Source organism: Phaenicophaeus curvirostris, chromosome 3 (genome assembly GCF_032191515.1).
Source record: "Phaenicophaeus curvirostris isolate KB17595 chromosome 3, BPBGC_Pcur_1.0, whole genome shotgun sequence".
Lineage (NCBI taxonomy): Eukaryota > Metazoa > Chordata > Aves > Cuculiformes > Cuculidae > Phaenicophaeus > Phaenicophaeus curvirostris.
The window spans coordinates 51,868,519-51,886,515 of NC_091394.1; the positions used below are offsets into that span (position 1 = coordinate 51,868,519).

The 17,997-nt window shown below is 41.0% G+C and overlaps 1 protein-coding gene across 5 annotated transcripts in view; it reads right to left on the bottom strand.

The window, feature by feature from the left end:
- CHST9 (carbohydrate sulfotransferase 9) overlaps nucleotides 1-8,827 on the bottom strand; it is a 94,941-nt gene extending 86,114 nt beyond the window's left edge. Inside the window, exons 1-6 of one of the 5 annotated variants that reach the window (XM_069854010.1) lie at nucleotides 8,761-8,811; nucleotides 7,989-8,121; nucleotides 4,646-4,685; nucleotides 3,945-4,112; nucleotides 3,224-3,283; nucleotides 992-1,193 (exon numbers count right to left, since the gene is read on the bottom strand). In XM_069854010.1, the coding sequence (XP_069710111.1) occupies nucleotides 992-1,091 (100 nt within the window). In that variant the 5' untranslated portion in view covers nucleotides 1,092-1,193; nucleotides 3,224-3,283; nucleotides 3,945-4,112; ... (1 more) ...; nucleotides 7,989-8,121; nucleotides 8,761-8,811. Of the gene's footprint in view, nucleotides 1-991; nucleotides 1,194-3,223; nucleotides 3,284-3,944; nucleotides 4,113-4,645; nucleotides 4,686-7,827; nucleotides 7,843-7,988; nucleotides 8,280-8,760 lie in introns of those variants that run through there. The other 4 variants (XM_069854012.1, XM_069854011.1, XM_069854013.1 and 1 more) reach the window with 4 other exon arrangements.
- Between the last annotated feature and the right edge of the window lie 9,170 nt (nucleotides 8,828-17,997).

A 17,997-nucleotide genomic window follows, 5' to 3' on the forward strand; every position in this document is an offset into this window, starting at 1 on the left:
AGCCCAGAAGCATTGTCAAGCTGAAATTAATGTTGTGATCATTGCACTCAGTTGAAAGAAAACCTCAAGGTCAGTGTCAAAAAAAAATGCAGGAATAACGCACTGGATCCACTCTTACCACCACCATCTCTGCTCTCAAAACATACTGGAGCCTAGCAGCTCATAAGGAATAAAAGTACAGATCAATAAAGCCAGAAGACTGATGTGGTTTTACTCATGTATTTCTTCACTATGGTATCAGCATACTATAAATTAAGAGTCTTCCAGAGGAAATGCAGGTGGAGTAACAGAGACAAGAGCATATAAAAGTCACGACTTCTTAACAAGTTCGGAACATTCAGCATTCTTAATGGGGAAAAAGAAACCTAAAAACACAACTGAACAAACCACCACAAAAAAAACAAAACCAAACACAGTTTACAACTACAATTAAGGATATGTCCTCAAGTAACATGGCACAACGTAAGTAGATATGCAAAGCAAATTAGTAGATGTTCAGGACCAGTACCTAACTGTCTCAAAAGAAAAACAACAAAAAACCGGGTAGGCTGATTCCACATGAGCATTGTTGCTTAGAAAACCACTTTTGTCTACAAGACATAGCAATTCTCCAAAACCTACCCTACTACACAAAATAAAATGTACAAAACCCACAGAAAAACAGCATACAGAATTATGTCTCAACTGGACTTGCTTGGCTTCATGCATGCTCAGTATGCTTCTGCAACACTTGCTTTTGCAAATGAATCTGATACAATATGATTAGGTAGCTGGACGCATCTTTTCATGTGACTCAAGAAATTTCTCAATGCTTATATGAAGTGTAGCAATTAAAACAAGTCTGTTTCCAATGCCACCCTACTGTCAAATGGGGGAACTCCCCCCAGCCGTTCATATGTATTTGGACTTCACAATCCTCTTTTAAGTAATGGATGCGATTACACTTAAGAAAAAAAAACCAAAAAAAACCCCGAAAGAAAACTCACTGTACCTGTTTGTTGTTCTTCAATCCAAGCCTGCAGATACATGAAGAGGAGTAGACCAGCTACTCCAAACATCAGTACAGACACAAAGACTTGTCTTAGGTTCATGTCCCTATCAGAGGGCTACTTTTCAGCTTTCAGAAGGGCACATGGCTCACTTTTCTGAAATTTTCAGTGTGTCTGCATCTTCTTGAGTATCTTCCCCTGAATCTGGAATAAAAAGAGATCAAGCTAGTTCTTATGTCACATTTTTATTCTTCGCCGCAGACTGTGTAAACAGCATACTAAATACAAACTGGAGATCCTAAAAGCTATTACTTTCAATGTGTAGATTTGTGATCACCATCTTGATAACCTTTCTACCCCTGCATGAGTTTCAAGTGCAAGTGTTTCCTCGAAGTGGCTGCAGAGATCATTCAACCTCCACAGTGGCAAACATAACCCACTGCTGTAATGGAGGGAGGTGACACTCCAGATGAGATGCCCAGGTGTCACACCAGTATACTACTGCCCACCAACCATCACAGCTGAGAAGCTACAGCAGCAGCTGAAGGCTACTCCAGTGGCCAGGTTGTGCCCTAGTGCTACCAGACCCCTGCTATGGGCAACCCAGTGCTGCTGCTGCTTCTGGACCATTAGAACCTGCGTGCCCAAGGAAGAATGCCTGCAGTCAACCCTGCAACACAGTGACTCTGCTTGCAGTGCCTCAGCATTGGTTCAACCTATGCTTCTGGGAGTCATATTCTGATGTTCATCCCCAAACATGAATCCAAATTGAGTTTTGCAGAGATAGGGAAGTTCACCATAAGATGATATCAATAACGCAGCAGAAAGTGAATTAACAGTTCATCTTTTTACCCAGCTAATTCACAACATGGGAAAGACTAGTCAAGAACTCAGTTTTTGCCACTAACTTAAATGGAAATGAGATAAAATGTAAAGCTTTACCAAAAGATTATTTTCTTGGGCAGCAGAGAGCTCAGAAGAAGGAAGTAATTTTCCTGATACCGTGCACCTACCACAAAAGGGCCATAAAATTCAGTTTGTAACAACAGCACATCGGAGACATTGTGGATTATTACAAAACCCAAACTCCTTAACCTGAATCAGATACATTCACTTCTAAAGCATATTACTGGAAGCAGAAAAGCAGCTGTTGAAACTGGTCTGCACAGGAAGAGGAAAACTGACAAAATTCAACACAATAGACACTCTTGTGAGTATCTGATAGAAGCATCTGGTAAACTCCCACAACGAATGCAAAGAAAAATTCAAGCTTTTAAAGGAAAACAGCCTACTGAAAAAGAGAAATTTGAAAATTTGAAAGAGAAATCTGTTAAAAGAAGAGAGCTAAAGTACATGAGCATCCAAACAGAAAAGAAAATGAAGACACTTAACAGTTATTCTGAAACATATAAATATTCTGTGTTCAACAAGTTTCTTAATAACTCAGCACTGTTACATCTATAATTGCTGAGTTTCTAAAAATACATACACATAAGACTAGCAGGAACTCCCATTATAAATAGCTGTTAAATGAACAAAGTAACTACGTTTTCTAAGAGACAACAGATTTCAAGATCAACAAAACTATGTTCAGAACTTTACAGATTTTTTTCCTACTCTGTGACATTAAAATTATAAAGTTCTCTGTGAAAGACAAACTTGCCAGCAGAAAATGTAAACAAGAGTTTAAATATTAATCATTTTATATGTAATTGTCCTTTAGGAGACAGATAACTAGACATTAACAGAATGTAAATGTTCTGTCTGAAGTCTTTTTTGTGGGGGTGAAAGTATTCCACTTGAACCTGGAACACAAAATGAAGGCGAATAGGTGCTTTATTCCATCTAGTTCTTTCTGCCTTCATTCTGCAGAGATGGAATTTCCGACATGTTATGTAGGTGTACCTGTTTGCAGCTATTGTGATGATGCACAGAACTGGAAGGAAGCCGTGAAAACTGGGCAAAAGCACGGAAAATGATTGGGGAATTCTGTGAAATGCCTTTGCAAGGGTAGTGAAACCTCCTTCCAGCCATCTCTTCATAAAGTATTATCACTTGCACCTTTTCCTACAGTGCCCTCTGCATTCTCTGACATGCAGTCTTCCTTATCTACCCTAAAAAGTTTACTTGGGTCTCTCCTCCCAGTCTTTGCACCTAACTTCAGTCCTGCAGCACATGCAGCTTGCGTGTCAACTCCAAGCATAAGCAATGCTTCAAGACCAACAAATACAAACCTCTTCTGTTTTCCACCAGACAAAAGCTGTGTTGTTCATGTAACAGGACATCAACTGCATCTGGATTAGACAAAACAAAAAAGGTCAAATAAGACAGGCAGGAGGGTCTGAATGAGTATCTTTCAAAGAAATGAATTAAATTGCAGGTACTAAAAAGCAGAAATCAGTTTCTTTTGGTAAAATCATTAGGGATTCATAAATTTCTCTTTTATAACCAAAAGCAAGCAATCCAAATGGACACATGGAGTAAAGACTTGCATGCTTCCACGTAAGACCACTTTTGTGGTTTTGTCACTTATTTCCACCTCTGACTACACATGCAATTCTTGCATTTTCAACCCTTCTTTCTGAAAAAGAAGCATCCTTGGGTGGGCAAGAAATGCTTTCATGGGTCATGTGGACAAAACTTTACTTTCAGCATCTCCCATCACACCTCCAAGAACATTTCTGAGACATGCAGTCTGGCAATGCTGCTCCCTCCATTCCTGACTGCCCTGCTCCTGCCACCACCATGCCTGCACATCTAATTCAAATGAAAACAGAGACATAAAAAAGGAATGAGGACCTTACTGCCAAAGGAAGTGAGGAAATGCTGGTTTAATCAATTTACAGCCCACAAAGGATTTACTCGAGGAACAGTGCCAATGTTTTTTTTTTCTTTTAGCAATACCAGCCATCATATGCATCCATGATGCACAGTGGCATAGGATATACGGCTGACCTTGCCCAAACACCATTACAGTTGCACACAGTAGCATCAACAAGGCCTGCACCATCACCTTTCAGATCCACAGTCAAATGAGGAGGGTTTCCAAGCAATTTAATCTGTGCAGAACAAAACAGATGTTTTTCTAGTAGGGTAGTTTCAGTTTTGAGTGGATAGATGCTCCTAAAAGGAAATGGCAGTTCAAATTGGAGTATTTTTTTAAACTAACAAACAGCCTACAGCAAATTTACTCCAAAGTCACCAAAGTTATCACTGTATCAAGAGTTTTTGTGCTCCTTAAAATTAGTTTAATTTATTTAAATTTAATTTATATGAAACTGTACTCCTTGTTTATGTGTGGGGTATGTTTTGAGATTAGTTTTTAAGTAAGACTAAAATCAGTTTCAAATAAGACTACTCATTTTAGCACAGGTTAGACTGTGAACAGATCAAATTCACACAAAATCTGAAGCTATTCTGCTACCTGAGAAGATTTTTAAAGGCTTTTGAGCTTGAGTAAGTAGTTTAATTTATTTAACATAGTGATTTGTAACCCACATATAAAAAAATGATAGCAGCATTAAAAAAAGTCTGTGTCTACGAATATTCTAGTAGAACTTGAAAAATGGCCTTACAACACTGACGAATTTGCTCCTTTTATATTAAAAAGCAATGGTAGTGGATAACACTCTAGTGTCCTAGCAAAGAGGAAATACCTGCAAATATTCTTTAATCAAGATGAATGCTCTCTTGTGGCTGTGAAGGAAAAGCCAACAAGCAATTAATTTCAACCCAAGTATTTTCAAAAGGAGATCAGCTGTATCCAGCAGGAGGTTCAGCATCTGTAGTTAAGCTGTAAATCTTTCCTTGCCCCCAGTCTTGGGCAGCATTGTCCCACTGGGCAATAGCTTGACCATCCTGCTGGATAGTATGCTTGCTATCAGGAAAATTAATGCAACCTAGGAAACTGTTGCATCCCTCTCAAATATGCTTAACTCTACTATTCATTTAACCGAACCTCCCCGCCATCTCTTTTGGAAGTATGGACCTCAATGTCCCATCCATTTCAACTCAAGTCTTCACAGAAAATGACATAGTGACCCATGCTTGAAAATTTCAAGTCCTTTTGAGTACTGGAGAGAGATTACTACATTTTGTTCTTATGCATCATGGAGAAACAATTAACCTGGTAGACAAAAACATCACATGCCTTAGATGACAACACAGACCTCTTTGCAGCAAAAATTTAGAAACCTGACAGGTTTATAAACATTCACTTCTGAGGACAAATTGTTTAATTTCATTGTCAAACTTAAAAATATCAGGAATCCACATTCCACAAATGTAAAACCCTTGCATTTTCCCCCATCGTGTTTTGGGTCCAGTTCAAAAAGGCACATGCCTGTACAGGGCAAACACAAGCAATTGAAATAGCACAGCCACACAAAAGCAGGGAAAAGTGCACCTCCTGCTTTTGGCACAATTCCTTACTTCAGCACATCATTCACCTTTCTCTTCCTGGTAAGCAAACACACCTGCAGCTGAGGAGAGGTACCTCCAGCACCGAGGTACCATTCCTAGCTTCCTCCTATTCCAGACCACACAAAAATCAATGGCATCTGTTCACAGTATGCTCAGCTGATTTAAGATTTCCTTACCACTATTACCCTAACCACCACTTAGTTCCAAAATCAAAAACATATACAAGCAAAACATTAAATTGCCTCAAACTACTTAGAAACTTTTCCTTTTAATTCCCCTCCATCTTTTCTCCTTCACCTGAAAAAAAAAAGATCAAGATGAGTGGTTAGCCAGCAGAATACTGATGAATAAAACAGATGCTCTTTATAATGGTCAAAGCATTCATATTACTGTGGGCTACCACAAATTCCCACACACTCAGCATCTCCTTAGACACAACTAAATTAATGAAAGCAAAATGAGAAAAAGGACACCGAAAGCTACTGCAATCCCTCCCACACATATTTTTATACTTCCCTCTTTCCTTCCTTACCCCAAGAAGCAATACATTTTCTGATGCCTCCACTGGAGAGTCACAGCAATAAAATTTTGCACCGAGGAATGTCCTGTTGGCCAGTGGCCCAGGCTACTTTCAGTTCAGTCAGTGGAAGGAGGTAAAGATACCTTCTTAATCCAGCGGTCCTTCTCTTCCTTTACCTCTCATCTGTCACCTTGTGTCCTACTTCACATGTAGCTGATCCTCCAGGATCGTCTTTCCACTCTCCACATCTCAACTTTCTGGCTTTACAAAAACTAGCACAAGGCACAGTTCCAACTCTTAACAATGCTTGCATAGTTCCTCATATCAGGCAGCACTTCCCTTTGTTCCAGTTTATTCCAATGGTTGCTAGTAACATATATCCACTACTTGCCATTTTCTTGCTTCAGCAAGCTACACTGACTATTATGGTTGGGTGAGATTAAAGTCCTTACAGAAATTTGGATTAAGTATGTAACCAGATGTAGGTATCCAAACTCAGTGCTGCTGAGTTTATAGAAATGAACAAAAATAATTTAAAAAACACCCCAAACCAAACACAAACTAAACCTCAAATAAAAAAAACCAAAAACCCCCAACCCCCCCCCAAACAAACAACCAAAATTCCCATAATGCAGCCCTTCCTGGCCACAGTCTACTGGCGGGGGGGGTGGGTGTCCAGGGTGAGGAATGGTTAACAACCTGGCAAGCCTCATTACAGGGACTGAGTACAGGGCAGTGCAGTAATGAGGTTTTTTCTCACCCCATAACAGGCAGTATTTCAACACCTGATGCCAAAAGAGGGTGATACCCATCCTCCAGGCCCACTGACACCTCAGCAACTTCTTCACCTGAAGAGCTGCTTCTAAGATTGTGTTGAAGTGTTAACTGAAGACAACACCTGGCCCGAACAACTTTTATCACTGGCAATAACGGAAGACTACTACCTACCAACTTTGCAAATCAAGTCAAGAAAATTTTGTTACAGAGTTCCATAAGGCAAAAATGATGAAATATTTTGTATGAAATACATAGGGATTTCTTTTCAAGAGAGAGCTGTTTAAACAAAGTGAGCATCCTTCTGTCACCCACTGAAAATCTTGTAACAATAAAGCCCCTTTAAAGTAATAGAGCTTAAAATTTTAAAAAGTGAAGAGCAATCAGGAGATTCCAAACATTAACATAAACAATGTAAGTTCCCACTCAGCCAAGTTACTCATATTTAGCGTTTTCCTTCTTCACTCTCCCTTGTAATACAGCTGACCATGATACTGTTATAGCAATTATGTTTTGTTATTAATGTACTTTGTAACACACAACATGTTATACAAAATTAATAATGTGGCAAAGAAAACATGGTTTGCATTTCATTTGGTTGTTTTAATCTATTACAGTCACTATTTCCTCATTATCCTTTCACTACATTTCCAAAGAAAAAAACCTCCTTTTAAAAAAGCAATGTATGTAAAGAAGACAAGACTCATTTTTATTAATGAAGCATATATTGCTTTCTGATGCAATTAAATCTTTCCATAGGAACTGTACCAGGTGACTGAAAGCAGTCCATAGCACCTGCCTCGCTGCTGAGAATGTGCACGAATACAACCACGTACCTGTCCTACTTCTCATCCATAAATCCTAATGAACTTCAGAGCATTAGTTTAATCCACACAGCAACCCTCAGCCACTTGTAGGTTAGTTTAAAGCTGCAATTCAAATAATTACTCTTTCTAAAGAAACAAGCAAAATCTATTCTTGTGTTAACAACAGATAAAAGAGGAGTTGTCCTACCCATAATTATGCATGTTAACACATCAGTCTCATGAAAAGTTTTGCTTGCTTAAAGAGAACGGAGAAAACACTGCAGTTGCACAGAAAATGATGGGTTTGGAACTTTACCCGTTTGCCAGAATATTCAGTACCAAGGGTTTCATTCTGCAGCAGCAGGACATCTCACTTCAAAGAGGAAAAAGCATTATTATTCTTCATAACAGCTCCCAGTCAGGACTGGGGGACCCTACTGCACTTCGGCAGCCAGGTTTGGTATCCTTAGCTCTTACCTGCCTGAAGCATTGTGCAGCCCCATGGAAGTCACCTGGATTTGGGGAAGTTAAACAGCAACAAAGCTCACGAGGCAGAAACTTGATGGCTGTCAATCTCCTAGGAGAACTGGACGTGGACTTTCTTCCCCCTCTTAGAATGGAGAAGATTAGGAAAAAGGTCTGTGTCAAAGCGAGATCTTCCCTTTCTTAAATGGGTGAAATTACACGATCTTGTTTATTGACTGCAGTGAACCGAAGTGTTATCAGCATGCCAAACAGACTCGCAGTCTGCCCCAATCATTCACTCTACTGCTTGAAAATGCACAGGCAACGCTAGACATTTTTTTTTTTTTTTTTTTTATTTTGGAGACGTGCCCTGCATGCCCGATTCCCGCTGTGAGACGAGGAAGGGATGCGGGGGGGATGAGGAGTCAGCAGAAAAGTTCGCCCTTGGGCGGAGCGCTGCCCCGCACTGGGGCGCAGCATCCCCCTCGGCTTTCGGAGCCCCGAGTCTCAAGACGAGCCACATCCCCCCTCCTCTTTCTCAGAAAGGAGACGACCCTCGGTGGCCCCGGGGGTGGCAGCCACGGAGACGCAGCCGGGGACAAGCCGGCCGCTCGCCCCGGGCCAGCGCCTGTTCCCACGGGCGGCTGCGCCGGGGAAGCTCCCGGGGCTGGGCGGCTCCGCGTCGCGCCGGGGATTAACAGCCGCTGCCGGCGGAAAAATTAACACACCGGGCGGAAAATGAACCCGCAGCTCTCCCCTCCCTTCCCCCGCGGCAGCCCCTCACCTGCCCGCAGCTCCGGGGAGGCGCCTCCGCAGCGCCGCTGGGATACAAACTTTCACCGCAAAACTTTGGGAGCTGGGCGGGCTGGGGAGGGGCCGCCAGCGGGACTCTGCCCTTCTCCTCCCCCGGTGCCGGGAGGGTGAGTGGGTTCCCCCGCCGGGGCAGGTAAATCCGGGCTCGCCTGCCCCGCTGCCGCCGGGGGTGTCATCGCCTCCGCTCCCGCCGCCGAGCGCCCCTGAGATGAAGCGCTTCGCTAACAGGTTTTGTTTGCTCTTCCATGACCAGAGGTGGGCTCTCCCTTTGCTAGCAAACAAATGGATCTAAGCTACCAGGTAGAGGCGAGTCGGAGCTGGAATTAAATAGTAAAACAGGCAGCGTAAAAAACTTTATTGTACTCTGTCGGAAAGGGGATGACGGAGGAAAATATGCTTCTTGGCATGCGTGCCTTGCAAGCATTGTGGGACCTGTCCCTTCCCATCACATAGGGGTTGGAACTAGATGATCTTTAAGGTCTCTTCCAACCTAAACTATTCTATGATTATAAGCTTATTGTGACAATAAGCCAGCCTCATGTAGATAAGTGACATTATCTCTCTTTAGTGGGCACTTTGCTTCACTTATATATCTGCAAGAAAGTTCTTGAGGAGCTTAGCTCTTGCTAAGATTCTGTGCTCAAACTACTTCTATCTCTTTCCCATTTTGGCGCTTCGCTGCAGTTCTGTGTCACTAGAATTACCCCAACACTCACTTTACGAATGCTCCCTGCGTCACTGCCTCATCACTCACAGCATATGCCCTTTTGTAGAACAGCAGTAATGTAACACTCCACATTTTTACATCTTTTACCCTAACAGGTCTCAAATAATCTCACACGCTGTTACAGCCAGCACACAGGAATCACTTCTCCAATGCTGAACATCGCCAAACAGCTCAAACCAGCATTTCAGAGCAGGTAGTAAAGAGCTGTGTGCTGCTTTGATTTTCAGGGAAGTCTAACCTAGCAGAGTGCAATTGCACTGATTGGAACTTAGATGTTGAGGGTAACGTGTTCATTGAAAAGTGCTCCAGGAGCTCTAGCAGCCATTGGAAGCCAAGACCTGTGTGCAGGGGTGTTCCCTATGGATTTTCAATCCAAGTGCTAAACTGTCCTGCTCCTGCTTAGTTGGGGTTGTGTGAGTACATATAGCCTCTCCATGGTGCTATAAATTTTCTTTTATCTCACTTAAGGATCTCCTTAGTCACAGTCCATTATAGAAACTAGCAGCTCAAAGCAGACCCAGAGAACAAAGAATTTTCCTTTAAAGCCAACCATGCATCCACTTTTAAAGTTCTAGTAAGTAAAGACTATCTCTCACAGCTGTAGTTTGTCTGGCTCCCTGGTAGAAATGAATGGGGAGGAAAGAGGGAGGGAAACAGGTTTAACAGTCGTGTGCTATTTTGCAAGAGTTGAGTATGTTTCCCCTTTTAGACAACCTGGCAGGCAAGTGATACTACCATAACCGTATGTCCTAATAAAAAAAATGCAACCTCATATTTAAATTACGGATCTATTAGTCCCTGATGGCCAGTGAGATTTTATGGGAAAGCAACATGCCTACTGAATTTCAGTTTCATGAGTTAATACACTCAGAAGATTGTAGTGAAGGTCACTGAAGCTTCTAATAAGGATATACAGATTAACCTTCTGAGTGTTGTAGATTTAATTTCACTCAATAAGTACATGCTGCAAACATATTTCTTCAGATTGATCTACTCAGGCTGTACCCATCAACTGATTAAAGTTATATATAATGCTGAAAAAATCAGATGTCTTGATTTTTTTTTTTAGTTAAAGGAATAAATTAATTGCTTTGGGATAAAGCCAAGTCTTGTTTTACAACTTAATATAAAAAACCCAAACAACCATGCATTTAGCTTATATAGTATTTGTTCCACCACAAGTTCTTCCAGTGCAGAGGGCATATTCCAGCTAGGATTTAAGAATCTTTAAAAAATTAAAAATTCAACATGCAGGTGAAATTAGACACTGGACTAGGAAGCTCATCAACTACGTAAATGTAATCAGCACCTTCCAAAGCCTGACATGTAGTAAAAAAGAAATGAATTGTGGAAGGGTGGCGGCAGTCTGTCTGTGTCAGCAGGCTTGGTACAGATCCAGTGCCTGCATCAGAAACCCTATTCTTGGCAGGTTTCTGCATGTTTCCTATGACTTCTAGTAGACAAGCATCTCAATGGTTACAATAGCAGAGTCATCCTCTGAAAGCGTGAGGCAGCAGCTGGGTGCTGATGCCTCCTTGCAGTAACAAGAGTAGGCAGTGCAGTTAGAGAAGAAAGATAACAGGTCATGAATTGCAACTGAAATCTTCCAAAAATCGCAGGGCAATTCACTGAAACAAACCCACTTTTACTCTAACTAAGACCACTGTAAGACTGTCGTTAAGATCTGTGTAGATTTTCTCCTTACTTTAGCAGCAACAGCCATGGAGGAAAGTTTGGCCTGGAGGATAGGTCACAGTTACCCATGCTCACAACTGCTTCTCTGTGGATTGCCAGTGCACACTGCTCAAGCCTCCTAAATCCCCCGTGGGCGCTTGGACTATCCCCCTATGAGAAGCAGGACAGAAACCTTGTGCACCATTGCTGTGAGCTGTTAGGAAACGCCTTGCTCTTGTTGAACTTTCCAGGCAGCCCAGGCACTTGACATTTTTCCAAGTTTTTGGCAAAGCTAGCTCAGTCACCTACACGTACAATATCAAGGAGTCAAAAGTTGGGATTCGTACCTTTAAAGAAAGAAATGTGAGTCAAATAGCACCCGTGGCAAAACTGTGCTTGTTTGGCCTGATCCTCTTCCCAAGGGGAAGGATTAGACTTTCAGAGTGGTTTTTAGATTAGGAAAATTAATTCCAAGTGCCATTATTATTATTTACTCCAGTGAATTTTGGGGTGGACACATTAGCACAATTTCATTGGTGTATGTGGTATATCAATATAGAACTGATTAGACAAACCTGATGATTAAAATAATTTTATCATTATGAAGGTGTCTTTTGCTCAAGGGCATAAACCATTCAGCAAGCAGTTGCTTTCTTGAGCTTTTTTAATTTTCAGCTAATTAGCTAAAAATACACCACCTACAACATGGTCCTTTTTCAGTTAGGAGGCTAAAATTTGCCTCTACTAAGCATTGCTGTGGGGCATTTTCTTCTTTCATTAAAAAAACTGCTAACAACTTGGTATAAAATTCATTTGTGCAGTAGCTGGCTCGCTGGGGTGATTATTAAAGCCTTTCTATGCAAGTTGTATGCTCATTCAAAAGTATTAGGCAATTCAAAATGTCTGTTGTTTTTCAGCTATTGCAAAGTTTCATTTTTAAGATGAACAAACCCAACTTCAGTTAAACACTAAAAGGACTTAACTGTGAAGCTATTTTATTCTAATGGGCACCTGACTCAAAAGACTGCCAAAAGAAAACAGTAGCTGCAATCTATTTTTCTTCTGAAGGTTAGTGTGTTATCTTACTCTAATTCTAAAATGTTCTTCAAAAGGCAGCTACTACTCTGTCAGGTTCTGCAGGGCTGGAAAATGTCTCAGGATATCCTGAAAACTGATTTTCTGAAAAAATGAATTCATCCTTTATTTAAAGGGCTGATGAGGGCTTCCAGTCACACGTGTGAGTGGGAAGGCTAAGATTAGCTCCCCTTCTCTTAATTCCTCTGCCCTAGCACTGGATGAGCAGGGTATATGTATCTTCTCATGCTGTTATGTGATACATTTCCATCTTAGCTTGAAGTACATCCAGTGTCGCATGTTCTGTGCATGAAAGTTTCCAAGACAAGACTGGATAAAGCTCTGAGCAACTTGGCCTGACCCTAGTACTGGCGCAGTCATGTGCTGGAGGTTGAACCATAGGTTCCCACCCTTTGTGAGTTGTCCTATGCTGCTTTCCTGGATAGCCCATCGAAAAATCAGGAGGTCACACTTTCACCAAAAATGCCTCATCTCATTCCAAAACCGAGATTTGAATATTTTACCACAGAATCACAGACTACAAATGAACAAATGAGGTCCTTAACTAACATCAGAAGGCTTTCTGTTGAAATGCGGTTCATAGAGCAAGGAGAAAGTTCCTCTGACAGCCTTCATTAGTTTCAAAAGAAAATTCCAAAAGAGATCTGTTTTTCCAGGCCTTTTGAGTAGTGTTTGTAGAAGCTATGTAACTTCATCATTTCTAATTCACCCCGTTCTAGAGAAGGGGAAATATGTATCTTTGTTCTGCAAAATAATCCTTATTATGGCACTTCCTGCTAAAGAGCAGCCTACTGTATTAGAGTGCCTAGCTGGAAAACAGTTTCTTTGGTGTTTCAGTTATTGACATCACAGTGTTCACACAAAATTTACCATGAATTTCTTAACCCTTTGATTTAAATGTTTTAAAGGCATTAATAAAGATCTCGAAAGATACGGTCTTCATGCTTGTCTTTCAGTTTTGACTAACGGGACATTAGCAGATCATCTCTATCCTTATTTTGAAGTCTGTATTTCTCAGCTTTGTCTGACTGCTCATAGACATTACACAGCATGAAAAAAACTTCACCAAAATGCCTCTTAGAGCAATTTTACTATCCTTTATGTGATTACTAAATGTCAGAGAAGTGAAATCTGAATGTTGTGCTTTGGTCTCTACAAATCCCCTGAATGTGAAACAAACAAAATTCTTGTACTCCTAACAGCACTCTTGATAGTAGAAAGTTCTGCACTGATTCAACATCTGCTGACAAGCTGTCTATACAAATCAACAGAGAAATGAACTGATACGTGAAACTGAGCGTGCCTCTGAAGTGATTCACACTCTGTCGAAACAAGACACCAAACATTAAATATAAAACTCCAGTGTTCTGGTTCCTCTTCCATCCTCAAATACCTGGAATAAAAAGCAGAAATATGGTGACATGACAGGCCTTAATAAAAAGGCCTTAATAAAAAAATAAAACAGCACAGCCTTCTCCTAGTCACTGTCAACATGTTGAGTGTTTACATTGCTTATTAGGACCAATGTACATATTTTGAACCCATCCTGACAGTCTGGATCCAAACGCTGAGTGAATTATGACATTATGGTATTCGTGTGTGCCAGGAAAAAAAAAAAAGTTTTTGAGTGAGAAATTCTAGGGCATATGAGGGTGGAAAGTAGAATAAAGACTAGGTAGACTGACAACCAAACACTGCATAGTAGAAAAGAGACAGAAAGAGAACTAGGTAAGTTTTTTTTTAAAAAAAATATCTAGTGTGAGTGTTAGTCCAAAGTGTTAGGTTATTGTGTAATGATTCATTGTCGGTCTGAATGTGGTGCCAGGGAAGATCATGGAATGGGTCATCTTGAGTGCTATCACACAGCACATGCAAGATAACCAGGTAATCAGGCCTAGTCAACACGGGTTTATGAAAGGCAAGTCCTGAAAACTAACCTGATCGCCTTCTATGTCAAGGTGACCTGCTTAATGGATGAGGAAAAAGCTGTGGATGTAGTCTTCTTGGACTTCAGTAAAGCCTTTGACACCGTTTCTTGCAGTATTCTGCTTGAGAAATGCTTCCACTGGCCTGGACGGGCGGACCCTCTGCTGGGTAGAAAACTGTCTGGATGGCCAGGCCCAAATAGTCCTGGTAAATGGAGCTAAATCCAGCTGCAGGCCAGTCACAAGTGGAGTCCTCCAGGGCTCAGTGCTGCACCCAGTTCTGTTCAATATCTTTATCAATGACCTGGACAAGGGGATTGAATATACCCTTAGTAAGTTTCTGGATGACACTAAGCTGGGAGGAAGTGTCGATCTGCCTGAGGGTAGGGAGGCTCTGCAAAGGGATCTGAACAGGCTGGACCGATGGGCTGAGGCCAACTGGCTAAGGCTTAACAAGGCCAAGTACAGAGTCCTGCACTTGGGACACAACCACCCCATGCAGAGCTACAGGCTTAGGAAAGAGTGGCTGGAAAGCTGCTTGGCAGAGAAGGACCTGGGGGTGCTGGTTGACACCTGGCTGAACATGAGCCAGCAGTGTGCCAAGGTGGGCAAGAAGGCCAATAGCATCTTGGCTTGTGTCAGAAACAGCATGGCCAGCAGGAGCAAGGAAGTGATTCTGCCCCTGTACTAGGCATTATTGAGGCCGCATCTCAAATACTGTGTTCAGTTTTGGGCCCCTGACTACAAGACATTGAGGTCCTGGAGCATGTCCAGAGAATGGCAACAAAGCTGGTGAAGGGGCTGGAGAACAAGTGTCAGGAGGAGCAGCTGAGGGAACCAGAGTTGTCTAGCCTGGCCTGGAGAACTGAAGGCTGAGGGGAGACTTTATCACTGTCTACAACTATCTGAAAGGAGGTTGTAGAGAGGTGGTTATTGGTCTCTTTGCCCTAGTGATAGGATGAGAGGGAATGGCCAAAGCTGCACCAGTGGAGGTTCAGATTGGGCATTAGGAAGAACTTCTTCACTGAAGGGTTTATCAAGCACTGGAACAGGCTGCCCAGGGAGGTGATTGAGTCACCATCCCTGGAGGTATTTAAAAGACATATAGATGAAGTGGTTAGAGATATGATTTAGTAGTAGACAGGTGTGGTTGGACTTGATTATTTCAAAGGTCTTTTCCAACCTGGGGATTCTCTGATTATATGATTCTCATGTGACCTAATGTCAGTACTGGCCTATGCCTTTGCACTTCTGGAAGGTGTTACTACAGGGGCAATCTAAGGAAAATGAGGTCAAATATTCTGTACTGGATGTAGGATGCATACAGGCTAGCCTAAGGCTTGGAAGCAATTTCATTGCTCATCACACACTTCCCTGCAGTGAGAAATTCAGATACATATGAAATAAAAGATAGCTTTGAAGGGCCATAACCAAGAGGGACCTACTGTTGCCTATTTTCTGCCAAAAATATTCTCACTGCTGAATTTTTAGATGAAGATACTACATGGAGACAGTGGTGATTGCTTTGTGGGCCATCGTCTTTTAGCTATAAACTTTTAGTCTAATTACTATGCTAATGTAGCTAGATCTGTTGGAAGTATTTGATGGAGCTGATTGTCACGTGCTGCTGTTTTGCATAAGAAATAGCAGGGCGGATAAAGCTGCACTTCTCATTCTTTATTCCCTCCTCTTAGCTGGAACATTGTTTGGAATTATGTGTGCTCCTGGTTCTGGTTACGTCCCCACATATTAAAAGCTCTTAGTTAAGACTTGGAGACGAGATGTATTTGAGAGTCAGCAGTAGCATGCATGGGCAAGTAAATTCTGTGTCTTCTTAATAGCGTAATCAAGCTTTCCAAATGCTAAAGTGCATGACTTTACACACTAAAAGAAAGAGTACCCTGGAAAACTAAGTATATGTTTAATATTGGACTGTTCAAAGACGAGAAGATCTGGAAGAACTGTTTCAGCTCAGGCTGGAATCTAGGCTTGTAGCTTTTCTGGAAACAGGAGTGGTGGTACAAAGTTCTCTAGCTGAGGGGATTTCCCTCCTGTCACCCACAGATGTTTTTCCTGCCTTCAGGATTCACTGCTGCAAAATGCTGTAGAAGAAAGTGCAAGTGAATGCCATCATGGAGCCCCAGGATCAGAAAATCCTAACACATCTCAAAGGTTTCTTGCTGATTTCCCTTGGCTCAGTTTAGCTCAGCTCAACGGTATATAAACCATGCTCACCAGGATTTGGCTTACTTTCTCTCTTGTAATTAGGTTTCCCAGGCAGGATTTTCTTTCTTTTTAGGAAACTTTTCCTCATAACCAGTCTTGTTTTCCCTCATTGAGTTCATGCTCTTTTCTTCTTGTTCTTTTCCCAAAGGACACAGAATAGCTCACTACCTTCTTTGTGATAACTTGTTACATGGTAAATCATTACTACTAAGGAAATCATGACCCAGAGCAGATTGTTTCCTTACTAGGAAGTAATCATCCTTTACCCAATATTTGAATTCTGCAATGAATTTAGCTCACTCATGAATTCGGTAAATGGCACCTTCTTTTTGTCTCTGACTCACTGCAACCTGCTGAACAAAGGTGGTTTTCTCAGGGTGCTTTAAATGACCCATTCTCATGGCAAGGACTTTCTTTAGGTTTGTGACTCTCTTTTTCAGGATGTCATCATAATTTTCCATCTCTCCATCTTTGGAATGAAGTTTCAAAATACTTGATAAGTAACTCAGGACAGATTATGAACTTCCACAAATGCACTCATGCAGTGCTTTCATTGCTAGAGACTGTTATTCCACATCTGGCTAAGGGAATACGATCTATCATCCCAACCGTGAGAGAATCTAAAATAATTTTACAGCTAATCAGAAAACATATATACACTCAATTAAGGACTTTCTAATAACCAATGGAACTGTAGCATATTCTCAAGTGCCTTTCCTAGTACACACCTGATCTCAACTTCACAAATTGAATGATTGTTTGTATTTATTTTTAAATGTTGGGGTATTTTTTTTTTAAAAAAAAGTGTGCTTGGGAATTTAATAACATTTTGGAAATGGAAAAGCTTGAAGGGTTTTGTTGTTTTGTAATTTTTTGGATTATCCTTATTACCATGGGGAAACAGCTAAAGATAAACAAAGCTGCCTGTTATTCTTTTGTTTGCTTTACAAATAAATGCTCTACTTCATAATTACCTCTATAAAGCTAAATGCTTACATAGAAAATATATTGTTTAGGGAAGCTTTACAGACATGGCAAATATTTGACAGTACTTGTAGAACTAAAGCACAGAAAAAACAGTTGTGTTGTTTATAAACTGCAGTTCTTGGTCACTGGAGATCGAAGTTTTTTTTATTTGAGTGTTAGAAGAATCTGCAAGAATTGCGGGCCCTGTACACAGTTACTATCCTTAACCTAACATTTGTAGATTACATTTTCCAACTACAGCTTTCTTAAACCATTTTTTATTATATATGTTAAGATAAACACGTTTAACATCACACATACCTGATGTTGTATACTCTTTTTAATTATTAATATATCCATATATTCCTTTATTTTCAAATTCACAGGTCATCTAAAAAAAGCTGAGCTTGTGGAACTAATTGAAACTTTCAGCAGTGAATTAAAGTAGCAGAAATTTTTGTTGGTTTTTGTTAAGTCTTTTTCACAAACATCCAACTGGTGTTACCTACACTGTTGCTGCTTGTGCCAGTGTAATAACACCAACTGTCAAGTTGTGTGTTCAAAAGCAAATAAATTGAAATAGTCAGGATTTTCG